This window comes from Micropterus dolomieu, linkage group LG21 (assembly GCF_021292245.1).
Source record: "Micropterus dolomieu isolate WLL.071019.BEF.003 ecotype Adirondacks linkage group LG21, ASM2129224v1, whole genome shotgun sequence".
Taxonomy (NCBI): Eukaryota; Metazoa; Chordata; class Actinopteri; order Centrarchiformes; family Centrarchidae; genus Micropterus; species Micropterus dolomieu.
In genome coordinates this window covers 30,059,209-30,083,333 of record NC_060170.1, presented here as the reverse complement: position 1 = coordinate 30,083,333, position 24,125 = coordinate 30,059,209, and the positions used below count along the sequence as shown (strand labels likewise).

General features: G+C 38.8%; 1 protein-coding gene across 4 annotated transcripts; it reads right to left on the bottom strand.

Annotated features, from left to right (window-relative positions):
• Positions 1-7,523: 7,523 nt before the first annotated feature.
• Positions 7,524-19,642, bottom strand: zbtb34 (zinc finger and BTB domain containing 34). 4 transcript variants are annotated; one of them, XM_046034920.1, is made up of 2 exons: positions 19,441-19,642; positions 7,524-14,503 (listed from the first exon to the last, which is right to left on the bottom strand). In XM_046034920.1, the coding sequence occupies exons 1-2, from the start codon at positions 19,456-19,458 to the stop codon at positions 12,941-12,943; spliced, it is 1,581 nt and encodes a 526-aa protein (XP_045890876.1). In that variant the 5' UTR covers positions 19,459-19,642; the 3' UTR covers positions 7,524-12,940. The 4 variants fall into 4 exon arrangements, with proteins under 4 accessions (XP_045890876.1, XP_045890875.1, XP_045890877.1 ...); XM_046034919.1 differs by having other exon boundaries at positions 19,359-19,474; XM_046034921.1 differs by lacking the exon at positions 19,441-19,642 and adding an exon at positions 19,059-19,174.
• Positions 19,643-24,125: the final 4,483 nt, after the last annotated feature.

Genomic DNA, 24,125 nt, shown 5'->3' with positions numbered 1-24,125 from the left:
ACAAATGAAATGTGACAGCCTTGTAAAACTAATGCATCCAGCAGTCCCCTCCACTGACAGCAGAAACCACCTTTACTTTACTATGTGTCAATGAGATTTCCAAAGACAGCTGGAAAACGAAGCAAAAATGACTTTACACTGCAATGAACCAAGCTCCATTAATGTCATATTTTGTGTGAGTTGAAGGTTTAGACAGAGAGCATTTGAAATCAATTTAGTATGAATTCATGCGACTGACAACTTTAAAGACAATCAGATTGTCTAAAGAGACCAATTATCAACAGAGCAAGACAGAGTGTGTATTTGAATTCCCTCGCTCCGAATGAAACTTTACTTGCCATGTTAACATTGTGTGCTGCCAAAGTAAAGATGGATGCTTATGTGATAGTAGCCAAAACACTTGTCTAAATTAAACCGACAAACACTGCTAAAGCTGGCTCATAAGTCAAAAGCTAAAAAGCTTTCTTCTCCATGTCAAAGAGGCTTTGGATTGGACAGAGGGAGATATTCATCACTGCGACTGTTGCTCTTTTAAGAAGTGTTTTTACTAAAGACGGAGGGACAGTAAAGCACTTTGTACCAAATCCTTATGTCTTCCCAGATAGATCAACACTTTTTTAATTTATTTTTTTGACAGCAATGACATCTTCAAACCAGTTTAAGTCTGCTTTGTCAATTAACCTAATCGTGGTAAAACAGAGGACGAGGTTTCATCGTCTCCATAAACAGAGATGACAGACTCTTTGGATGCCGTTTGTGTCTGAGGACTCACCACGATGGAAAACCTTCAGTAAGGGTGGCCTGTGCAGCCCCCACTCCTCAACCAACATGGAAAACCATGAGCTGACACAGTGCTCACTCAGCACAAAGGGAACCGCATTTCCTTTGCCTTCAAACCTGAACCTTCAAACTGGCCTGTATTGTTGTTTCACATCTGTAAAAGTCCATGTCCTTGTACTTTTAATAGAACTATTTTTCACTTTCCTGTGTTCCCACAAATCTATTTCACTCCACCTTTTGAGTAAATGTCATACCAGGAGAAACCACTGCGCTAATTCTTCATTGGGGACTTTAACCACTCACATTTTATGCTTTCACTGCATAATGTAGGCATCCCCAAAGAGATTAGACATGCCACATAACTTATAATTTATAGTTAATTATTAAGAGCTCTACCAAATATGATAAATTGGAGTAGACATAGACTTGAAAACAACTGAATTACATTTAAAAGCAATATGTGGCCCTTGGATAACGGCTATGACTTCTATTTGAAAACATCTTGAATTGAAGATGTCAGCAGTCGGGATATGTTAAATATTTTGACATCTAGCACTATGAAAGGACTATGCAGGGAAGGTGACATTTCCACAGTACTCCCCCGTTTTCCAGTGGTTGTGAACCAGGGTCATGCTAAGATCTTTTCATGCAAGTAGCCGGTGTTACTGAGAAAACATTTTATGATATAATTATCAATAAGGTGAGTTAATTATAATACACTAGCCCTAGTTTTCACAATTGCATTTAAAGACAATCCTCCTCATCAAAAGACAATTTACGTGAACAGCAGCCATGAAGTCTCTGCAAAGTGAACCCACATCCATCTTTTTGTCATCTCCTTCTTCCTCTCTCCATTCTCTTCTCCAACGTGATCACACCATCTTTCTGTCACAACTTACCACAGACTAAAGACATACTGAGGTACCACAGCTATGCTATCGTTTCAGTGTCTGGAACAGGGGTCACAAATAATTTTTTTAAACAATGATGGAAAAATCTGAAGTATAACTTCGGTATTTCTTTTATACCTAGGCCCTATTTTCACATATTTTGGTGTCAAACTGACTAGCACGTACAACAACTTTTGGATCTGTTCAGTATTAAATATCAATATCATTCAGTAATGTTGTTTCCATTAAATGTATAAAATTTGTTTCAATGTTTTAAAAAGCTTGGACAATATTTTAAGCCCCATGTCAAATGTCCACATACCAGGGTCTTCCATAGTCCACTGGATTCACATCTAAATTACACATAAGGACAAGGAGCGCACACACGTAGTACAAATATGTATACAATACATTGTTTGTTAATAAACTGTTACAATTTTCACTGTGCCTTATGGATTTTCATTGATAATCAAGCATGTAGTTTGATGATAACATTTGTTACTATCTCAATCGCAAACTCGCAAAGTTGTCCACAATAATTGCAAAATGACTTTTTCTCCAAATCGTGCAGCCCTTTCAGCTGCTGTCTAGTAATCTTATCTTTGATCTCACATGCATGACCACGTTGTCTAGCTGGTAGCACTGGTAGGCAATATTGCTACAATAATTGTGATGTGGTTGATAAACAAAGTGAAATAAAGGATCAATTGGTGAAGGACAAGAAGAAGTAATGCTGATAACATTTATCAACCAGCAGCAGCTAATGTTACAGGGGAAGGAAGTGGCAGCAAGAAGGTAAAAATCATTCATCTACTTCATGTGGTGACATGAAAAGTGTCTGTTCATCTTTTCTGTCCGTGCCCTTACAAATGAGCAATCTGTAAGTTCTGCATATTAATTGTTATTGTGATTGAGTTGTTCTTGAAAATGAAATTAATGAAATAGGCTATTTTTAAAATTTATTTAACCCTTATTTTAACACATGGGAGTCCAGTAAAGTCTCTCGCTACGTCTAATTAACTTTAAACATTTAAATGAAAATGATTATGTAATAATAAATTATGACAAAAATTTTATAACCCTGTCTGTACAAATGATGGACAACAAAAAGTGTAATGTGTAACCTCTGGCCTGGACCACTTCTCCGTCTCTGTCACATGTATGTAATGGAGCGTTCCACTGAGGTGACACAACTCTTACAAGGGCACAAACCTATTTTTGTCATTGTCACACTGCAAGTCAGCAAAAACACAATTCTGAACACGATGGAAGTACAATCCACCATAAAAAGGTAACCAACATCTTTTTCCGAGTCATTTATTCAAACCACTCCCCATTGCTGCTGTAAACTTATTGTGATGCATATGGGAGTTATTAAGAGGTGCTTAAAAATAGAAACACATAATCATGTGGTAAAGCTTCTCTTTGGGAGAATAGTCACTTCATTGTTTATTACTTACATAGTGGAACTACTGAATTCAGTTTTTTTTTTCCATCTTCCAAGAACCCGGCATTTGAGCTGACTTCCAACTGTGGAGATGTGCAGATTTGCTTATAGCTTTACAGCCACATGCCATGAGCACTGTTTCATGTTCCTTCAAAACGTCTGCAAGCCCTCTGCAGGGAACTTACAGGAAATCTCTTAGGGATCGACAAGAGGAATTTTCCTTAGCACAATGGAAATTGTATTTTGTGAGGTATTACTGCGGTTTTTCCAGTGTTGCAGTAGTAAAACTTTGTTAGTGAGGTATCTTCACTGTTAGACAAAGGACAGAAATCTTTCACAGTCTTTTCAATACATTGTATCCATGGGAACTGGTTAGCGAAACTTCAATTTGGTACATGTTACATTTTTTTCCATGTGCAGCCTGTGACCTTTAAGAGCCAAACTCGGTTCACTCTGCATTTTCATCCCACAGCTCTTTTTATCAATAATTGCACACAGATGTAGCACACAAAGGCACAAACGTCATTGTTCTCTGGAATTAGTTTGATAAAGCCATTAGAAAAGCTATTTCAGGCAGTTAAGTTAAATACATATTTGGCTACAACCACAAATGATCATAAGTGTGCCAAAATCTTTAAATACAATATAAAACTGATATTATATCCCACTGCAAGGAACTATTATCATGTATCTATTTAAGAGCAGACCAGAGACCATCTCCAACAAAACCTGGAAAGGCTCTCAAAAACATTCACCAATGCATGCATGTTTTAAAGGAATAAAATGACATTGACTGTAAGTAGGAAAGGTTGCAATTGTAACAAATAAGACAGAAGTAATATTCCTGTCAAATCCATCAAATTCTCAAAATTAAAAGAAAAACATGTTACTTCTTGCTGCAGCACATGTGTAACAACTAACTTTGAATGTACACTCGATACTGTAAGTAACAAGCTGTGGAACATCAGCACACCATGAGCATCTAAAGCATTACTCAACTGTGAGTCAAAATGACTGGAGCACAGAGCAACTGCAGTACAACAGGCCGACTCAATTTTAATGAAGGAAAATATGAACATGAAAAGGCTTATATTTGGAAAAGGAGTGGTTTCTCAGAATCTGACAGATGGTCCTCTTTTTCAGGGTTTTGGCTAATGTGTCATGCCAACGTACCTAAGATTTTTCCTCAAGGTTCACGTAATTGTAGGCGCTGCAGTGTGGGGGATATATAATTCACTTATGAAAATACAAACTTAAGTTATCACCACACACTATGTTAATAGTTGCTATTAGTAGAAAGAATGGTGGCATCTTGTTTAAAATGTTAGCTGTTTTTCAAAATAAAACTCTCTAAAACTGATGCAGAAAGTTTTGCTTTTGGAACCATTTCAATACAGGTACACACAGTGAAAAATAATAAAATAGAAATACTGTGCCTTAACATTTACTTAGCCTATGCCACACAGAAATTAAGAACCTATGGTAGTCAAGAGTAGAGCTCCATAATCTTTTTGGTCTCTCTCTACTAAACTCTACAACTCAATTAAAAGGCCCCCAAAATACTGACATAAAAGTCTTCCTATCGGTCATATGCGTGAGCTGAAAACCTAATGTCCCCATGTCACAGCTGGGGTAATAATTGCTATCAGGCAAACTGCTATATCTTAGGAAAAGTACAGGGGTTTCTAATAATACAATTAACAATGGACTCATTGTATGCAAGTGTCCCAGTAAACCATGACAGTGAGCCAGCATGCTCAACACCAGGACCATGAAAATGAAGCAGCTAAGTCATTGATTTTTTTAATCTAACGTTACACCTGTGCTTTTCCTATTGTGCCACGTCAAAAAATGCCAAAGGCCCACTATAAGCAAGCCGAGCCTAACATGTTTAGGACAAACACAGCGGTCTGGACACGACACCTGCGCAATAACCTTAAAATAAAAGCATGGTATATTTAGTCACATAGCTCATCGCATAAAGCTGCCAACAAGTGTTCAAACTATTGAAACTTCGACGTGTATCATATCTGCAGAAACCAAACTAACCAATCAAGCCACTCCAGCTAATGTAAGCTAACAAGCTAAATTGCCAGATACTTTACTTTATTCCTCGGTAGTTGCTTATTAAAACGAACAAAGCATGGATTAAGAGATAAACGTTACCTTTACCTGCTAGCTGCTGTGCGGGGGGGCTTTACGCATTTCCTGTATGTGGTGATAATACTCTTCTTTACCCAGAGAAGGAATTCCTCCAGGAATAAACGAACTGCAGGATCTTGTGTAGGTGGGAACCTCTCACCTGCTTCCCACCAGCTCCACTTTTTCCTCCCAAATCCCTTGTAATAGCATTATCTTATTCAGAGAGGCAACAACATTATCACAAATAATAACATTTGCTGAGAGCCAGCCAGGACACAAAGGGCCTTTATGCTCCTTAAGGCCAATGGTGACACTGTTTGGTGAAGGAATAGCTTGGGTAACTTCCACATCATCCCTGTTACAATAATGCCAAATAACATAGTGTATGGAACATTTATTAAAAGCTCCATCTATATCACAAGAGCCACTCAAAATTACTCCACTGGGACAGTGAGATTAGGTTTAAGGGAACGGATAGGGGTGAAACATCTAGATGCCTTTTTTGGATTTCATTAATTAATGGGTTACATTATCAAGCTACACCGCACAGAAATGTTTGTGCTGCAGCAGCAACTCAAATGAGGCAAGAGTACTTGCCTGCTGTAAGGCATAAATGACCCTTTCTGAATTGCGAGACAGTAAGAATGTTATAGTTTCAGTGTGCATCGCAGCATGAGATAGGCTGAGCCAGTGCAACAAAAATGTGTAGAGAAAGGGAGACCCCACCGGTCATCCAGTAGTAGCTAACCTGCCATTAGAAAACAAATGCTCATCCTGAAAATAAATATTAACAAAACTGTGAAACAGCAACACTTATCAGTTATTCCCTCCAACCCAACTGGTAGAGTTTGTGTTACAGAGAGCCACAATACATCATACCCATAGCATGCAGTTAAAGACTCCTTGTGGAAACATCACTACCTCGGGTTTCCTGGCCTTGTATTTTGCGGTCTTTTTAATTCTCATATTCCACTGAACAGAGCAATTTAGCCTATTATTTTAGGATCAAATGTCTGTGCAGCCTTATAATGCTGTCATTTAAACAATTCATCCAGTTTATTAGAATTTTCTATAATGAGTGATGCTTACATGTTTCCAAGTATGATTTTATTTACCCGAGAATATCAGTAACAGTGACAGAATTGTTCTAGTTTTCAATGAAGTCAGTGACAAACTGCAACATGCAGCCTGAGTGATAAAGTATTTCAAGAAAATGCCAATGAAGCACATAGCTGGCCAGTTTGGTGGTTTATTAGTCATTAAGCTGCCTTATGGTCTTACTTTCTGTAAAATCCACATACAGTGTTAACACCATGGGATGTTGTTGCACAGCTGTACCGTGCTATGGATATATTTCTCCCTCTAGATGCATTTTTAACACAGTAGGGACAGGAGCAAAAACACTGGTGGGGATTACGCAGAGAATTTGGCCAGCGATCTAGCAGGAGAAAGGAGCCTGTTTGGTGATAAATTCATATTATTACCAGCCATCTGAGACTGAAGCAATTTGTCTTAGGCCTATATTCTACTACTTTGTGTCTTTCTTCACTTTTGTGAATGGCCTATTTTCAACAAGCACCATCTGTACCAAAAAAAAGACACTGATTATTAAAGTCTCAAAAGTACATAAGAGGAAAAGGTCTTTTCAGACATCTGTTTTGCTAATTATTATCTAACATATGTAACTTAATTTTCACAGCCTATAATTTACTCAAGACTGTTTGTATTAGTAACATTGTAATGGTGTAGTTAAACCGCCTTATATTTTAAGTCATGACAGCCTATTCGTTCTGCGATATTTCTTTGTTTAGAATAAATTGAAGAATTTCTGGCACTAAAGACGAGTGAGTGTTTAAGGTGTATTTGTTATTCTCCAGCTCCCCCTAGAGGGTCAAAGTTGCACATACATCAGTAATTCCTCCAGATGGCATGCGTACACAGTATTAGTGCAGTATCATGTGAATTCCATGCATGCCATCACCACATATACTACAATACTGGACGTCATGTTGTTTAACACATGCTACAACTAGATAAGTAAAGGATGGCTGAGTTTTTTTCCGTTTCACACCAAATGCTTTGATCTGGGTCATTTGCATAGTAAATAAAACAATTCCTGAGACACAAAAGACAAATTGTAGCCAAATCAGCGTCTTTATTTTACAAACGCATTATTCTATTGACATTTTTTATATAATAAAAAAGCAATTTACAAGCTTAAGAACCAAAATGAAGCAGCACATAATGATTATGAGTAAAATATATAATTTGAATAAATATATTTTATTTCATGCTATAAAATAAATTCATAAATGGCAATAGATACAACATCAGCTCTAGCTAGCTTCATTTACTTCATAGTTGTACAAAACAGTAGAGTTCTGAGGTTCACAGTTGGGTTGTGAGGTTGTGTGTAGAGTGGACAAAATAGGAGTTGGGGTATTTCTGCTATCATGGCTCAGTTCATGGTCTTCAGCGCTCCTAAAGCTTCAGCTCTGTGGAAAACATGGGCTCATTGAGACCTTGAGGCAGAATGTTTGGGAACCACTGACTGAGGACTTGTTTCCCCACCTGAAGAGAAGTGCACAATTAAACTATGGACATAGGATGTATGTCAAATGAGACCACTTTTAACATTATATACCCTGAGTTCTAAGTTTTTTTTGCCTTGTCACCAAATACATATGAGCCAGAGACTTTATAGTGCAGTTTAGGGAGTTGGAAAAGGAACAAGCAACAATAGACTTAAAACTTCCCCCCTGATCCTGAAAAACTACAACTATAGTCTCAGTGCCTGATGAGCCAAAGGAGACCACTGAACCTCAACATGAAAACAGATAGCCCGCTCCCTAACAGTGGCTATACAGCCCAAAATCCCTTTCATTATTTGACACAGCTGGAGGTGCAACTCTGAACAGTGCCACTGAGCTTGATTACTGAGCCACACGCTCAGCTCTTGTGTTGCAGTTTACGGACTACCACTGGAGTTTGATGAGCATTTTGAACACCAGCAAGCAACACTGCTTTTTTATTTATATATAGGAGGAAGTCAACCTGTCCAAAGTTTCAGAAAATATATAAAAAATAAATCAATATTAAATTGTCCGGGTCCTACTTCAATTCAACAGCTCCCTGACATTTCCGTTTGTTTGATATACGACAGGCCAATATTTCAATAGGCTTGATGATCCCAATACACCACTTTTAAAAAGGTTATTGCTTTTTCTAAAATACACAGTGGACAGAAACTGACAGAAAAGCTATGGAAGACTTAAGATTTTTTTCTAAGCCTGTATCAGTGTTTGTAAACTACCTGAAGTGAGTTTATTATAAAAAGAATAGGACGAGCTGCAATTTCAAAAAGTAGTCTGACAGCCTTCCCTGTAAACACTTCCTTTTGATTACTTGTGGCCCATAATGCATCTCCTGTTCCACTCAGAGGTGTGGAACTAGGAGTTGGCAAAGAGTCGATTTGAGTGTGTGTCAAGTTCAGTTGGTTATGCGTGTGTGTATATCACATAAGTAACTAAAGTTTGTGAAAAGCATTTAAACAATTCCCCCTCCATTCACATATGATGATTATATGGACTTGTGTAGTCATCTGATAAGAGAAAAAAAATCTGACTTGTCTAAAAGCACCATTTAAGGGGGAAAAGTCTCTTCCAAAGTGATTGAGGCCATTATAGCAGAGAGCTAAGCTAGACTTCCCGGATGGAATTGGTATTTACTATCAATAAAATAAAAAAAAACCTGTAAGTGCACAGTTGATGACACAAATACAAGAAAATTCAAGTTAAGAAATTATCTATTGGCAATTTTATACAATTTTGTGGTTGAGCAACGTGCAATTAAGCTATAGTATATGAGGGTAAGCTTTTTTCTCCACAAATATTCTGTTTATTATCTGCTAAATACCCGAGCAGCTGTTCCCTTGCCAGATGCTCCGAGAGAACAGACAGGAAGTAGGTTTGTGTTTCTCATGCATCTCCTTCCTTCATTGAAATGCCTAAAACTACAGTACATCGCTAAGATTGTCCTCAGTTGTTAGAGGAGGGATACAGTATAGTCTCTGAACATGGGGCAATGGCTTGCAGGGAACAAGTCTGCCTCATTTGATTGTTATCAATTGCTACAAAATCAGTTGTCCATCCAATGACAAGAGAACAAATCAAATGATAAAAAGCAAACAGGGGGCAGGACTTGCGCTGAAAAAACAAAAACAAACTATAAAATGGACAAGAATGACCTGACTTAATTTCTATTCATTCTTGGCACCACATACAATAATGTGGCCATGTCTTATTATAATCTCGCTATTCAATTCATTACAAAAACACAAGAGGCACAGGAATCTAAGTGCCAGAATCAAAATTGTAAAGCTTGTGGCAAGGCACTAAGTTTAAGATGCCACTTTTTGTGAAGTATCCTCTCTTTTGTTTACATTGGCTTTAAACAATTACAATACCTATTGCACAACTTTTATATTGTCAGCTTTTGTATGGCTTAATATATGATGTTATTTATGACTTTGCTACTTAATGTGTTCTTAGCAAATTGTTCAAATTTTACAGAACTGATTGTTAGAAGCTGGAAAATGTACATTCCTTGCAAGTAGCAAGGAACTAGTCCTACATTAAATTAACAACAAATTCTTCTTAATGAGCATTCAATTTTGCAATACAGTCAAAATTTACTTTTAAAAACCACCTATTAGTCTTTGGTGTGAACTGTTGGCACAAAATAGTTTTACCAGTTTGTACCCATTACTCACAAAAACTTGCTGACAATAACGCAAGAAGGTATGCATTTCTTGTTTAGTTTTTTTTCTAGGTGAAGGGCAAGAATCATCAGGCAAATTCAAATTAGTCAGCAACTGACTTTGGTGAGGTCAGATCAGCTGCCAAACTTGCACATCACATCAGCGGCTAACAAAAATAAACTTGACTTAGTAAACATTCATCTAAAAAGTATTGTACAGGTCGACAGACTGCGGGTGATGATGATCAAAAGTGTTTGTGATGAATCCTTAAACAAAAAGATAACGAAAAGCTAGCTATACCGATTTTTGCTAAATTCCATACATTTTGGTTTGCTATCTTAACTGTCAATGAGTGAAAACTGTGACCGCACATTCAGTGGAATAAAATGGCTGCGCTCTTGGCGTAATTAGACATTTGCAACAAAACGCAATATTCTCCCACCAAATCCACACAAAGTACAACATTACATGAAAACTGCGAAAGAATCAAACACAAATTTAGCATGGACCATACGTCAACAAAATAAAAGCATATAGCAGGTGCTCTTCTAAAAAGGCATTAAACAGCTGGATGGCAAATAAGAAAGCAGGTTAGCACAAATGGGACCACCCAGCTGAGCTTTAACTTTGCAAAATATGACAGGATAATCAATCAGGCCTTCTAAGCGGCTTTTATGTTTTTACTGTGAATGCAGATCATTTTAAATCACAATGGAAATAAAACCAAGTCTCTATATATTAACACCCCCTTCCCACAACCCCATGGTTCAAATAGTATAGATAAAATATAATGTTGTCATATGCATGACTTGTAGCCAATAGTATATATGTTACTGCAGACTCTCCTCCAAGTTCACAACATTTTTACTCAGAGGAAAAGTCACTGCTGTGAAGCGAGCACTACTCTGCAACGCAGCTGCTGCACCAGAATTAAGACAGGAATGAGCACATTTTATCAATGGGATTGCACCCATCCCACCTACTTACATTGCAAAGTGCTTCAATACTTTGGATCACCAGCTACCTCTAACATGTAACCCTTAGCCTTAATCTAGCAAGCCACATGTCAACACCATAGACTGTATATAAAGATTGACCGCTCACCAAAAGTGAAGCCAAAACATCTTGATCGCCCCCTGGTGGCTGGCTGCAGTATATGTCAAGTATAGGTCCGCCCCCTCCAAGTACACCTCAAATACATTTTTACCAAAGATGGTTTCTGTCATTTTAGGTAGTTCTTCTCAAACTGATGTATGTTCAAGTGTCAAGTTTGGTTTTAATTAGTTATTTAATGGTATAAAAAAAAAAGGGTTTCACATCATGATTGACAGCTGAGTCCTGCTAGCAACTGAGCAGCAAGTCTGTGTGGGCGGGACCTTGATACCGCGGCTCCAACCCACTACCGTGCAGACTTTGGCTCCAAATGATGTCCCCAGCCCAAGATGGCATCGCCTGTATTAGTGATATTTTGGCTTCATTTTTTGTACAGTGGGACGAAGTTAAGAAGTCTCGTCCATCATTAATAGACCATAAAGTAGGACTGACAATGGCAAACATATTTAAAATCTACATTTGACCCCAACCAATGTAGAGGACAAAGATCACAGATCAATTGTCTCATAATAAAAGTAAGGGAAGAATGAAAAAAAGGAAACAACCTAATAGCTCTTTCAAAGAATGGAAGAAAAACCATGTCAAAATGGCTGAGATTCCTTTGTTCTTTCTGTTTGCATATTATTCAGGCTAGTATACTATATAGATTTATGTGAACACATCTAGAGCTGTTCCTACTGTGCTGAGTTGACAATGGGTCTCTGTCTCTGTTAGACACTGAGCATTAACCTAGAAGCCTACCTCAGGACAAAACAATTTACACATACAATAATTCAGTACAAGTCTGCAATCAGAGTATAGAGGAATATAAATGACTTCACTGTTTGGATGTAATTCACCCATTACATGGATGGCAGCATCTAAAACCACATCTTGGCCAACAGAGTGAGATCTGCAGTAGTGATGAGAGATAAAATCCTTAAGTGTTTTGTGTAGATCAAACGTTATAAGACAGCTAAATCATATCTTGAAAGTTTCTTACTCTATTCTCGGCATTTGCCAAAAACAAACACACAAGAAAGCTAGCAAATGTAATGCACTCCTAACGTAGCACCTTCTTAAATCATCATCTCAACCTGGCTGACCATGAAACATTTGACAAGGACTTTGTCCCTAAACCATACAATCAGCAAGGAATATTTCCCCTAAGTATCAAGGCTTTGTGTTGAGAGAATATTCTTTACAGGGTTTGGCAATAAGATACTGTACATACAACCTAAAACGGATTAAAACTGTGAACACGTCTGTGCCTGGTAGGTTCTTGGCTATGAGGTAGAACCTGGTGAGTTTCATTTAAGTTAAAATACTGTCTGTTATGAGTATGTAGTTGCATCATGAGGTATTGAACGGATATGTCACACGAAGCTTTGCACTGGCAGAAAAATCATTCCTTGTGAGTAAGTGACCTCCTGTGGCCACATGTGCAAAAACGGGTCAGGTAAAAATGTGATATGACTAGCATCTTACCAGAGCTTTCACATTATCAATTATTGCAACATGCCTATATAACTCTGTAAATATGTATATTTAAAAAACATGGAAAGATAAAAAGAGAAATCAATTAGGTGGTCTTGATTATTGGGACCTCCTCAAAAATAGTAAGTTGTTACTCCCTTTGCTTGAAAGAATCAAATTTCTATAAAGCACCCATTTGCTCTCTGCATTCAACATCTAACTTTCACAAAAATGACAGAAACCCTTGATGCAAGAAATGTCCACAGTAGAGGGAGCCGATTCCAAAAGAAAAAAAGTCCTTTAAGTTGAGTTAAAATAAACATTTCTTAAAGCTTCCTGAACCTGAAGCAGGACCTAAAAATCACATCTTGATGCTTGAGCCTCCTCTGGACTGCATTTTGAACTCTCTTCCATATCATTGGCTGGTGCCTCTTCTGCGTATTGCGCCTCAAAGGCCATCCCCTCAGACGTATCCTCATGGTCCTTCTGACCTGAGCTTCCCTCCGTCCTCTCTGGAGAGTCCATATGATTACTGCCCTCTGATGCTCCCATGTGCTTCTTCCTCAGGTGCTGGTTAAGGGTGCCCTGAAACGGGAAGCATTTGCCACAGATCTGACAGTGGAAGGGCTTGTTGTCCGTGTGGCCACGGATGTGGTACTCCAGCTGGTCTTTCCTTGTGTACTTCTTGCCACAGAATTTACATACAAATGGGGTGATTCCCATGTGCAGGCGCATGTGGCGATCCAGGCTCCCTTTCTGATTGAAGGTCTTTCCACAGTAGATGCAAATGAGTCTCTCATTGTAAGGGTACCATTGGCTCCGCAGGCTACGCTCCCGCACATCATTCTCCAACCCTTTGGGTCCCACAGCTGATTCGCTGTCATCTGAGCCTGGTTTGATATGACTCAGCACCCCTGCTGGGATGGCTAGGGGGCGCTTTGCCCTGGCTCGGCCACCTCTGAAGCCGCTGAGGATGGAGCGGGAAGGACTGGAGCTGCTAAGGTTGACAAAGCACGGGGAGGACAGCCCTGAGTAAGAATAGGTAGCAGACTGGATGACAGGACCATAAGACCCCACACTAACAGCTAATACCTGTTCTCCATCTACCAACTCTGTGTGATAGCCATCATCACCAGCTGAGGAACTATCTGAGTAAGTGGGCCTCTCAGTCTTCTCTACCTTCACATGCACATCTGTTACTTGCCCATCTTTGCCAATCAGTTCCACTTGCTCTGTTTCTCCCTCCAAGGGAGCATCATGCTCTGACACACTATCACTACTGCCTCGGTCCGACTGGCCTTCCTCTTGCTGCTGTCGCCCCCGGCCCAGGCCTTTTCCCGCCAGCTCAAAGCGCGCTTCGTGTCCTGCCTGACTCTGCCGGGAGTAGTAAGGGGGGGAGATCTGGGTAGGGTTTACAAAGAGGTTGCTGTCATTGACCCCATTGCGGCTGCTCTGTGAGTCGTCCTTCTCTGGGCTGCAGATATTAACTGGGAGGCTGATCTTGGAGTGGATGCTCTCCAGGATTTGGGTACACTTGTCAATGATGGCCTGCATCTGCAGAAAGCTGGCAGCAGTGAGGAAACTGATTATATCTTTGAGCTGCAGGGACATGTGACCTGTGTAGCAGAATGCAAGAAGCTGCTCAAACACCTCAGGGCTTTTGATGACTGAGATGGAAAGGCCACTCATGGTGCTGAGAGCTGAGTGGTCACGAAAGTAGGGTGAGCTAGCTGCCAGCACAGCCTTGTGGGCTCGAAACGGTTGGCCCTGAATGTGAACAATAATGTCACACAACTTCCCTTGCAGCCGCAGCTCATTGAGCTGGGTAAGAACAGTGTTACTGAACTCCGGCACATCAAACTCGATGTAGCTGCCGTCGTCCATTTCTTGGATATGTTTCTCCAGTTTGTCGACAGCCTGAAAACAAGAAGACATTAGGTTTTCAAACATTGCATCGCAGCATTTTACTTTTTTTTTTATATTTAAAGAATTAACAAAAAAACTATTGTACTATATATGTAGGACAAGTGAGACAGAAAGCTGTTAAAGGCAAGCATTTGATACAGGCTTACTTACTTTATACATTATAGTATACCACAAATTCTATGCCAAAAGAAACAACATTGAATGCATTGCAGCAAACATAGTACTCCATAGGCTAAATATGAGTAGCCTATGAATACTACTATGAAGTATTATCTTAACTCCAGTTTAATATATTTTTGTAGTATTTGTTTTTGATGTTTATGATGATATATGCTGTATTACAATGCATATTTACTTCTAAGATCATGGTGGCTATCCCTATATACCTAGTTGTATTGGCTCACCGATGGAAGAGTTTATCCATATAATCTTCTGAAATGCTAATGAGCTTACCAGTACACAGTATGTTGTACAAAATGTTATATTATATTTTAGGGCTGCTCGATTATGGCAAAATTCATTATCACGATTATTTTGGTCATAACTGGTTATTAACACGATTATTGATTGACTTGGGAAACATCATGCATTTATTGAACTTTTAACATCGAATGCTTCAATTTTTTATAAATGTTTATGCATTATCCAAAATAGCCCATGAAATAGGAAATAGTAATAAAATATTTTTAACTTTAAACAACATCTAGAGCCAAGAGGAAGACAGCAATGCTGTGTGTGTGTGTGTGTGTGCACGCGCGTGCGTACACCCTCACGGAGTGGAGCAGAGCATGTGACAGGTGAAGTATTTTAGTTGACGACAACTCGTTATGTTACAACGCTGACATTCAACAGTGGTGTTCCGTTGGGAGATGCAGTTACTTAAACCAACAGTGAGAAAAGTATAAATCCGGTTATACGTTTCAAAAGGGAAAAGGTGAAAATTTTTCCTGCACAAGCACATACAAACTGCACACATTAAACTGTACAGAGTATGGCCATTTTAACATCCCACTGTCACTCAATCCTAAAAATGAAAGCAAAAGACAACTGCTATGACACAACTGTAAACCCCAAACTCAAAGTGCTTAGAGTGCAAGAAACAAAATCCAATAATCGAAAAGATAAAATTGAGAAATGAGAAATTCCTTTACACATGGCATCCTTTCTGTCATTTATTTATGGCACTTTTATCGATCATTCATCCATAGACTTTATTGCTAAACAGGAAATTGCAAGAAAAGTAGATGAAACGATTTCGACTACGTACACCTAACTGTGGGTAAACGTCATATAAGGGAATACATACAGGTGTATATGCCACATTTGGCAGCAAAAGAAGAAAATCTGGTTCTTCTTGGAAGGTGAGCATATACCAAGCTTTCTTGTAATGTCTACAACTGAATAAACGCAACGGACATCTGCCACGCTAATATATTCCATTGCATTCAAGTCAACATTTAAGCTTTGACTTTCTAGCAAAATGGTAGATTAGATCCCCCCACAAAAGGCACATATAGTGACAATACTACCCTGACACAATATACTGATTTGAGCTGGTTGATAAAATATTAACAGACCTACGCAGACCCTGCCTTCTCAGCAGAACTAGTTAAACCACACGTCGTAAAGCTGCAAGCTATGAAATTAAACTCTACTGTACCTACTGTGTAATTCTTTGTTTGTAAAAGCAAATACTTCCATGTTGCAAAACCTTAGTATGTGTCAGTTCTCCAGCTTAACCCTCCTCTCCCCCCACTCCATCTGCCTGTCTCCCATCTCTCCTACTCCCACTCCCACTCCACCCTCCCTCCCTCCATTCGCCTTGCTAGCAATTCAGCATGATCTTCTGCACATTGAGTCCCTGTCAGCACTTTGGGAACATTAACGCTTTCTCCAGTTGCCAAAGCTTGCCAAGACACCTGTCCAACTAACCATATGCTCTCACCCTGGCACAGGAGAGGAAAAGATGTAGCAAAGATCAACAGAGAGAAGGTGGACATCATTTTCACTTGCCCATTACCAGCCTTCAAATAAAACATACATACATACATATCAGCGATGGCTGCCAACAACATGCATACTGAATGGAGCCAGGTTGAAGGGAAGCCAAAGAATGCATACATTGGAAATGCACATGCTGGGTGAGGATCACATGCTTGGCTCACGTGGGGAAAAAAGAAAATGTTGAAACTCAGCTCAAAAATACCATCTAAACCAAAAGTTTCCTGCCTGGTGATAAACCTTTTGGACATAACTGCTTCATGTATTCAGGTATAAAGGAAGCTGAGAGTGCATTGATAGTTTGGCTGACAATAATGTCAGTATAACTCTGGTGGTAAGACATCAACTAAAGCTTTAGTCTATAACTTTGGCATGTCACTCAAAAAAAAGAGAGAGAAACATTAGAAGAAAAATCAAAGTCAGCAAGCAAAGCAAGCATTGTTTGGTTTCTTCAACATCAGCAGCATTTCACCTACTTTGAAAAACAGCTTGTGGGGCAGACCAGACCCAGAACAGAACTGCTTAACAAGCAAAGGTTGGAGAGCAATTTAAAACAGAAAGTAAAAAATAAGATAAAAATAGACTTTTGATACATTAATGGGAAGGTATGATGTAAGGAAATAACATACACTGTGGAAAGGCTTAGTGGGAGCTCAGTATACAAGGCTAAATATTGTACATGCTTAGCCTCCGGGTGTGTTCTCTTATTTGATTTGTTTGGAATAAATAACCGGAAAACAACAAAATGCTTATCTTTGATTTCTGCCAACTCAAGATGCTTATCAGTAAAACACAAAGACTTTCAGAGTCTTCAGCCTATTGTTATCTTTATACTTCTTCGACAACATATTCATTCTCAAACTTGGTGTGATAAGAAAAGTCATAATTTATAAAAACACTGAACAGAAATGATCATTTACGAACAGCATTATAAGAGACTGTACAATGCAGAGAAGTAAGTTTGCCATGATAACATAATCAAGTTCACTCAAAAAAGGAAATGAATGCGTATGTTTTGGAATTTTAATGAAAACGATAACAACATAAAGACAGACGAATGTTTTTTTTAATGACCAGAACTAATTAGCCAGGATATCATCCTGCTATGTCATCTTTCCATCTATAGCCTCCCTGCAGTGATTCCACTGCTGCAATTACAGTTTGCAGTGATACATTGGACACAATGCCCCTAAATAAAAAAAACTATTTATCACACCGCTAGAAAGTTAAAACTTATTCAATGACATTTACTGATGTCAATATTTGAACATGAGTTTAACATTTTGCCTTGTGATTCAGAAAACAGTAAATACGGTGACATTTAAATAAATAGGTGATATGACAGTTTCATGAGCACAAAACTGGCCTGGTAAAGGCTTCTGATAAAATCCCTACACTCAGTAACCTGTGACAATGCCACAGCAATTTCTGGATTTTCAGATTACCAGGACAGATAGACCTCACAGAGTTCCGTTTTCACCAGACATTGTTTTATGTAACTACAGCATATGCATTGTATTGCACAATCACTAATTGAAACCAATACAGTTTTACTGCTTATCCCAAACAGAAACGGGCTATAAGAGATAGGGTTGAACGGGTACGAAGCCATTATGCCTGCTCACGCAGAAGTCGTAATTGATTTGGCTCCACTCTGTTCTGACATACAGTTAAAATATTTAAGCTAGTTTCAGAGGCAATTGTCCAGGAATATCGAATGCTGTTGGTTTTAAACTAGGCTTTTAGCAAAGCAATTGGGAAATTGTAGGACAAATGGATGTCAAAGCAATACCAAACACAGTCCTCGGTGAACTAGGTGAACCCAGGTGTACAGAATAACTTGCAATGTCCCTGCACTTTGTCCTTTACCGCCATAACATCATCACTTTATTTAGTTTACAAGTGCCTTTACTGTTACCAAGATGATTGCTAGTACTTTAGTTTTTCACCTTAACAGATGTTCTGCGAAAACCACTTACACCCTGAAAACATACGGGCCTGAAGATGCCACCCCATACACGAACAGTGAGATTGAAATACGGCTTATTGTTATTGCATGTAACGTTATTCGCTGCGCATTTAGTACGCCAACTTAACGTTACTGCTTCGGAGTCGTGTTTACCCGTGTTAGCTTCATCGTGAATGGACACTCGGGGACATTAGCATGTACGGTTGATCCCATCGTAGATGCAGGCAGTGCCGTTACATTTGGTAGCAAATGTGCGGCGTCTCAAACTTTATTCAAAACCATTCTTTTAGTAGTCCGTTCGCTATTTATGTGGTGGTCAACCTATCGGAGCATTTAACGTTAGCTTCACATTCACATCCACCTGCGTTTTGTTTGTTGTTTCCACTATTTCTCATTTCTACGGGAACTTGTAGTTAGATTAACGTTCGTTTAAAAAAAAACTGCATCGCCTCACAGGGCCGAACTACAAAACAGCACACAAGCGGTGGCTAACTAAGTTAGCTATACATGCTAGCCTAGAATCGAGCAAATTATTTCAGAAAAAAATGCGTAACTTTCACTCAAGACTTCACTCACTCAAACATGGTGGATTATTTTACGGCTTGGACACACTTTCCCAGATTAGCTATATACAAGCTTGACAACATTGTGTAGTTTAGTAGCCAGGTTACAACGTCGAACGCGGATACAAACTATAGCGGCTGTCATATGAAATAGCTAATCTGCTAGCTAGCTTATGCTAACAGTTCGGGCTAGCTTGGTTAGCAACCATTCCATGTCAGCAAAGGGCATGTAGTAGCGACCAGTGCTAGGTAGCGGCTAACGCTAGCTACTTGCTAGCGTACGGTCGCAGGCAATTATTTCCCCATTACTTACACTGTAAGAGCAAAGACGTGCCGACATTACACACGCATTATGGTCACCAGTCCAAGCCAAAGTTGAAGTCCACTCAACTCACCGTCTTGCAGATTAGCATTAATGTTAGCGTTAAACGTTGTCCATTCCCCTCAGTAGTTCGCTAACGCTACAGCCAGGCCTCCCCCCCTCTCCAGTCCAGATGTGTCAGACAGTTGCTGCTGCAATTTTTGCATCAACAGGAAGTGTTCTTTTGGCTCTTTGCATTCATTCTATCAGTGTGTTTTGCAGCAGCAGCCCCTCCCTTGCTCATGTCAGTATTATGTACTGAGACATAATGTTCTCACTATACGACGTAATGCACGCACATACATACACGCGCGAAAATGTAAAGTAGCTTACAGTCGTTAATAGTTTTCAACAGATAACGTGGCGTAGATTACTCCTCCATATTTGGTATATTTGTGTTGTTCTGTTAATGTTGTACTTATTGTAATACTATTGTTTCTTCATTTAAATAATTGGTCCACACCTTTCCAGTTGTGTATCTGTGCAGCTGCCCCCCAACACGCACGCAAACACGCACGAACACAAACAGAAAGAGAAAGACAAAGAAACTTTATTCTTTTCTAAAAAGTTAACATTGGCAACATTTACATTGTTTTAAATACAGAAACAGATTTATTTCTTTATTCAGCCTACTAACAGAGGGTAGCATGAGGTTATCGCCAAGATATCGCCAAATTGTGGCATTGAGTTGAGCTCAGTTGTGTTACTCTAAGAACTTTATTGATCAACTCTGAACTCATTAGAAGTTTTGGTAGTCACATTTTAGTTTTAGTTTCAGACATTTGCTGGGTTTAGTAAAAGTATTTTGGAATGGGTTGCATTAGCAGTTTTTATGAACTCAAAATTAATTAATTCAGTTCTGCATAGATCCCACAAGGGGGCGCCAGAGACTGGATTTGATGATGAAACTTCAACTGTGCATCCCTGTCATATAGACTGTACAAAAATTATTCTCAAAAGGTTGAGTTGGATTAGTTACAAGGACAGTATGCTATTCAACATACCATTGGCATTATACACTAAATTAAGTTACAAAAACTAAACTAAAGTGGTGGATAAAAATATTAACATGTTCATGTTTATTTTTTAAAATCATTGTTTCTTGTAACCACAATGAATACCTGCTTGTGTGGGTTTTGGTTGTTGGTTGTCTGGTTTGAATTGTGTATATTAACTATGCATATTAACTTCATCATAAATGATCAAGCATTGGCAAATGAGGAAAATCCTGGAAACTGAAATAAATAAATGAGAAGCTTTACGAGAAAGATCAAAGTATTTCCTAGAGACAGTGGAAAATATTTGTGATCATCTGCATAGTTTTCCCATTAATCCAATAAAACTGCAAACATAACACCATGGAAATAACTGTAAGGGTAGCCCTCATGCAGGATCTTAAGAAAACAGAACTTCAATTTAGCTTTATGTTTGGTCATCACCCAAAGAAGAGAGATTTGTTTACTGTACTTATCTCTTTTATGCATACTGTAGAGCTTTGAATACATTAATTGCGCACTGCAAGTATAATAATTTACAAGAACTTACACAAAAACCGGACTTAATATATTATATATTTCATACAGTTTTAATCTTTTGTATATATATATATATATACAAATATTAACTTTCATGTCTGTGAATGGCACATTGTATTGAATTGTGTATACTGTGACCCTGACCAGAGGTTCATGGCCATATTTCACACCATCTTATTTACACTCTTATATTATAAAAGCTGCTTGCAAACACTGTGTTGTGTTTAATTGACTAATTGTTTTTAGGGTGTCTTTGTTGTTTTGGTAAATGGGACAGGTAAACTCTTGTCTGCTGTCTACTGTTAGGAGCACTAACATGAAATGAATGTGTGCTGTGTGTGTTTCTTTCTTTTTTTTATCAAGTGTGAGTGACATGTTGGCAGCTCACGTGAATATCTGACCTAATCTGTGTGCAGGTGGGTGATCAACGTAGAGAAAGGAATCGCTTTGTCATTGCACGTGCTTCTTGTTATACAAGTCACTCCTCTATTCTCCACCGTGATTTGCTCCCCCCCACCACCCCCCAGTAGATTGATGCACAACTGAAGGTACAGCCAAGGTATGGTGATTAGAGATGGTTTTGTTGATCCGCAGGAATGATCATGGTATTGATAACATTTCAAACAAACTCATAATCAAAGGGTTTCCTGTTGAAGTTGTAATCTTTTCTGAAATGGGGCTTTGTTAGCTCAGTGTCATTTGGTTGACCAGGAATTATTTGGCGGTAAGCTAATGGGGCTGGTTTTGAGTGGTGCAGCGCCAGGGATCGTATAGGGGCTCCAGGTGGTGTGGCCTGGGGCTCTGATGTGCTGCTCCTTTTTAATCCCAGATGACATTGCAAAATCCCCAAGCCCCCTGCCCCTGTATAAGATTGTATAGGAGCAGAGACCAGATGATTTGTTTAAAGAACACATATCATGTATCAAACTGAGGGAATAAGGAGCTCCACTGTTTTATGTTAAGCCTGGTTATGCTTAGATATGGATCAAAGATTTGTATTTATTCCTCTTCTGAAAAGGAAATTTATGTGATTCTGGTAATGTACTCTAGTAAGTCTAACAAAACTAATTGGTTTCTTAATTATTCTGATCTATCAATTCCTCTGATTTTGTTCCATCTATTGCAATTATTTAAAAGAAATCCCATCATTTGTGAGCCTCCTAGATAGAATATGTAACTTTTGCAGTTTTATTGTTTATTATTATATTAAAAGATACCAAACAACTCTGCTGCAAACAAATACAACTCTAACTGCAGTTTGTTTGGTAATGTTAAATAAGTAGCCCAATTTTTAAGCTTAACATGAATAACACATTGTTTTCTATGTGTGCCAAGAGTCCCAGAATACCTTGGCTGTCAGTGCTGGGGAGAACAATGGTCTCCCAGTGCTCCTGTCCAGAAATAGTCTATAGCTCACTGATGGAGAACATATTTCCCAATAGCAGGTGTCTGAGTCAGTCAGTGCCTGATCCTCACCATGACTGTAAATGAAAGGCCCAGCCCGTCCAGGTGCGGGAGCACCTCTTTGGCCCTATCATGTTTCTCCTTGATGGAGGAGCTTTTTGTGGAAGAATGAACAAGAGAAATATTGACATTAAACTATGTACATTAAAAAGCATACACATCACCCCCTTTAGTATATGGAATATTCTGCATATAGGCAATTTGTTCTCTGAGGCTAATGACAAAGGCAGTTATCTAATCTGTGTAGATGGACAGCCTTTTATTAATATAAGTGTTCTTGTTGTTTACAACACGTGGATGTTTTACTCTTCAGATCATGCTTTGCATTGGACAAACAAGAGAAACAACATGGATCAAAATCCTTCTGTTTTTTGGAAGTGCTCTGTTAAAGCAAACAGCGTAAGCTTATGAAATATTTATATACCACAATGATAGTCAGTTTGACATATCTTCATTTCATTTTAAAAATCAGCTGGACTCCAACTAAAGCCATTCAAGACAAAACCTCGAAAGCTATGAGAGTTTTAGCAGTTAAGTACAATAATCACTTGCATTGCAAGGATAATGAGCTCTCAGATGTGTCATATATTTGCCTGAGAAATTAAGCCAATTTGTGGAAATGGTGGCCTGGGGTTGAGGGAATACAGAGTGGCTTGTAAAGATGAGTGATATCTGGCACAGCATGAAGAGAATGAGAGGTGTGCTGCCTGGTGCTTAGCTCAAATGAAAGCTCTGATTAGTGGAGCAAAGATCAAAATGACAGAGCGGTGGAGGCTTCAGCTGGGCCTTTGTTATTGATAAGTCTGTCATCTCTGCTGATATTGGAGCAGTAATGGCAGCTGATGATTAGGCCACTCCTGAGCTATTAACTACATTTCTTATCCTTTTACTGGGGCCCAAGAGAGCCTGTTTGAGAGACAAAGGAGTCCTTTATGAGGCTGGCTTCTTAAACGGCATCCACCTGACCTAAAAGGCACAACTGTTACTGTCTTTCTGCCAGGCCAAAGAAGTCAGGGACGAGCTACATGTCAGAGGTCGCAGTGTGCTGCTGTTTGAAATGAAGGGGTTCTGAGTGAGTAAGTTGCTGAAAGACGGCTGCAGCAAAATTACAGAAAATTGGCTGTTTTGTCAACATTTCATCAGAAGATTTACAGAAAGCTGACCCCGACCATTTTTCTCCCCCTTTTTCACAAGGCTAAGGAGATTGAGTGGGTCGGAATTGACTGACAAACAAATCTCTTCTTTATTTCTTTCTCGCTTTCTCTTTCCCTCTCTAGAAGTGATATTCAATATGATCTCCTTTTAATGATCCTAAGTGGCTGAAATTACATATCCTCAACACATATTGTTGAGGTTGTTTTAGTCTGATTCCAGGGCACACAAAGGGCATACAGAGTAACCATCCCAATGTTCCAATTCTCCTTGTATTATTCTTGTATTATTATAATCATTTTAATATTTATCTGTGTCTAAATGTGCAATATGACTGCAGCGATCACCATGTGTGACCTGGTAAAGAGGGTAATATATTTACCCTACTAGTGTGCTTGCTAGATCAGTAACAGATGAAATAAAGAGCAAAATTAATGAATAAGCGTTTTAAATAAGTAATAGATAATGGTCGAAATAGATAACCTAAAGCGGGCTAATGGGAAAGTAGTTCAAACCTAAAAGTAGGCTAATGGAAAAGTGGCTGAAAATAGTAACTACGAGTATCCTA

Excerpts from the sequence above, each read along its gene's own strand:
- zbtb34 (XM_046034917.1), bottom strand. The coding sequence starts at position 18,695 with ATGGGATCAACCGTACATGCTAATGTCCCCGAGTGTCCATTCACGATG. Across the intron at positions 14,504-18,635 it reads TCACGATGAAGCTAACACGG|GCTGTCGACAAACTGGAGAA; the intron begins GTAAACACGACT and ends TCTTGTTTTCAG.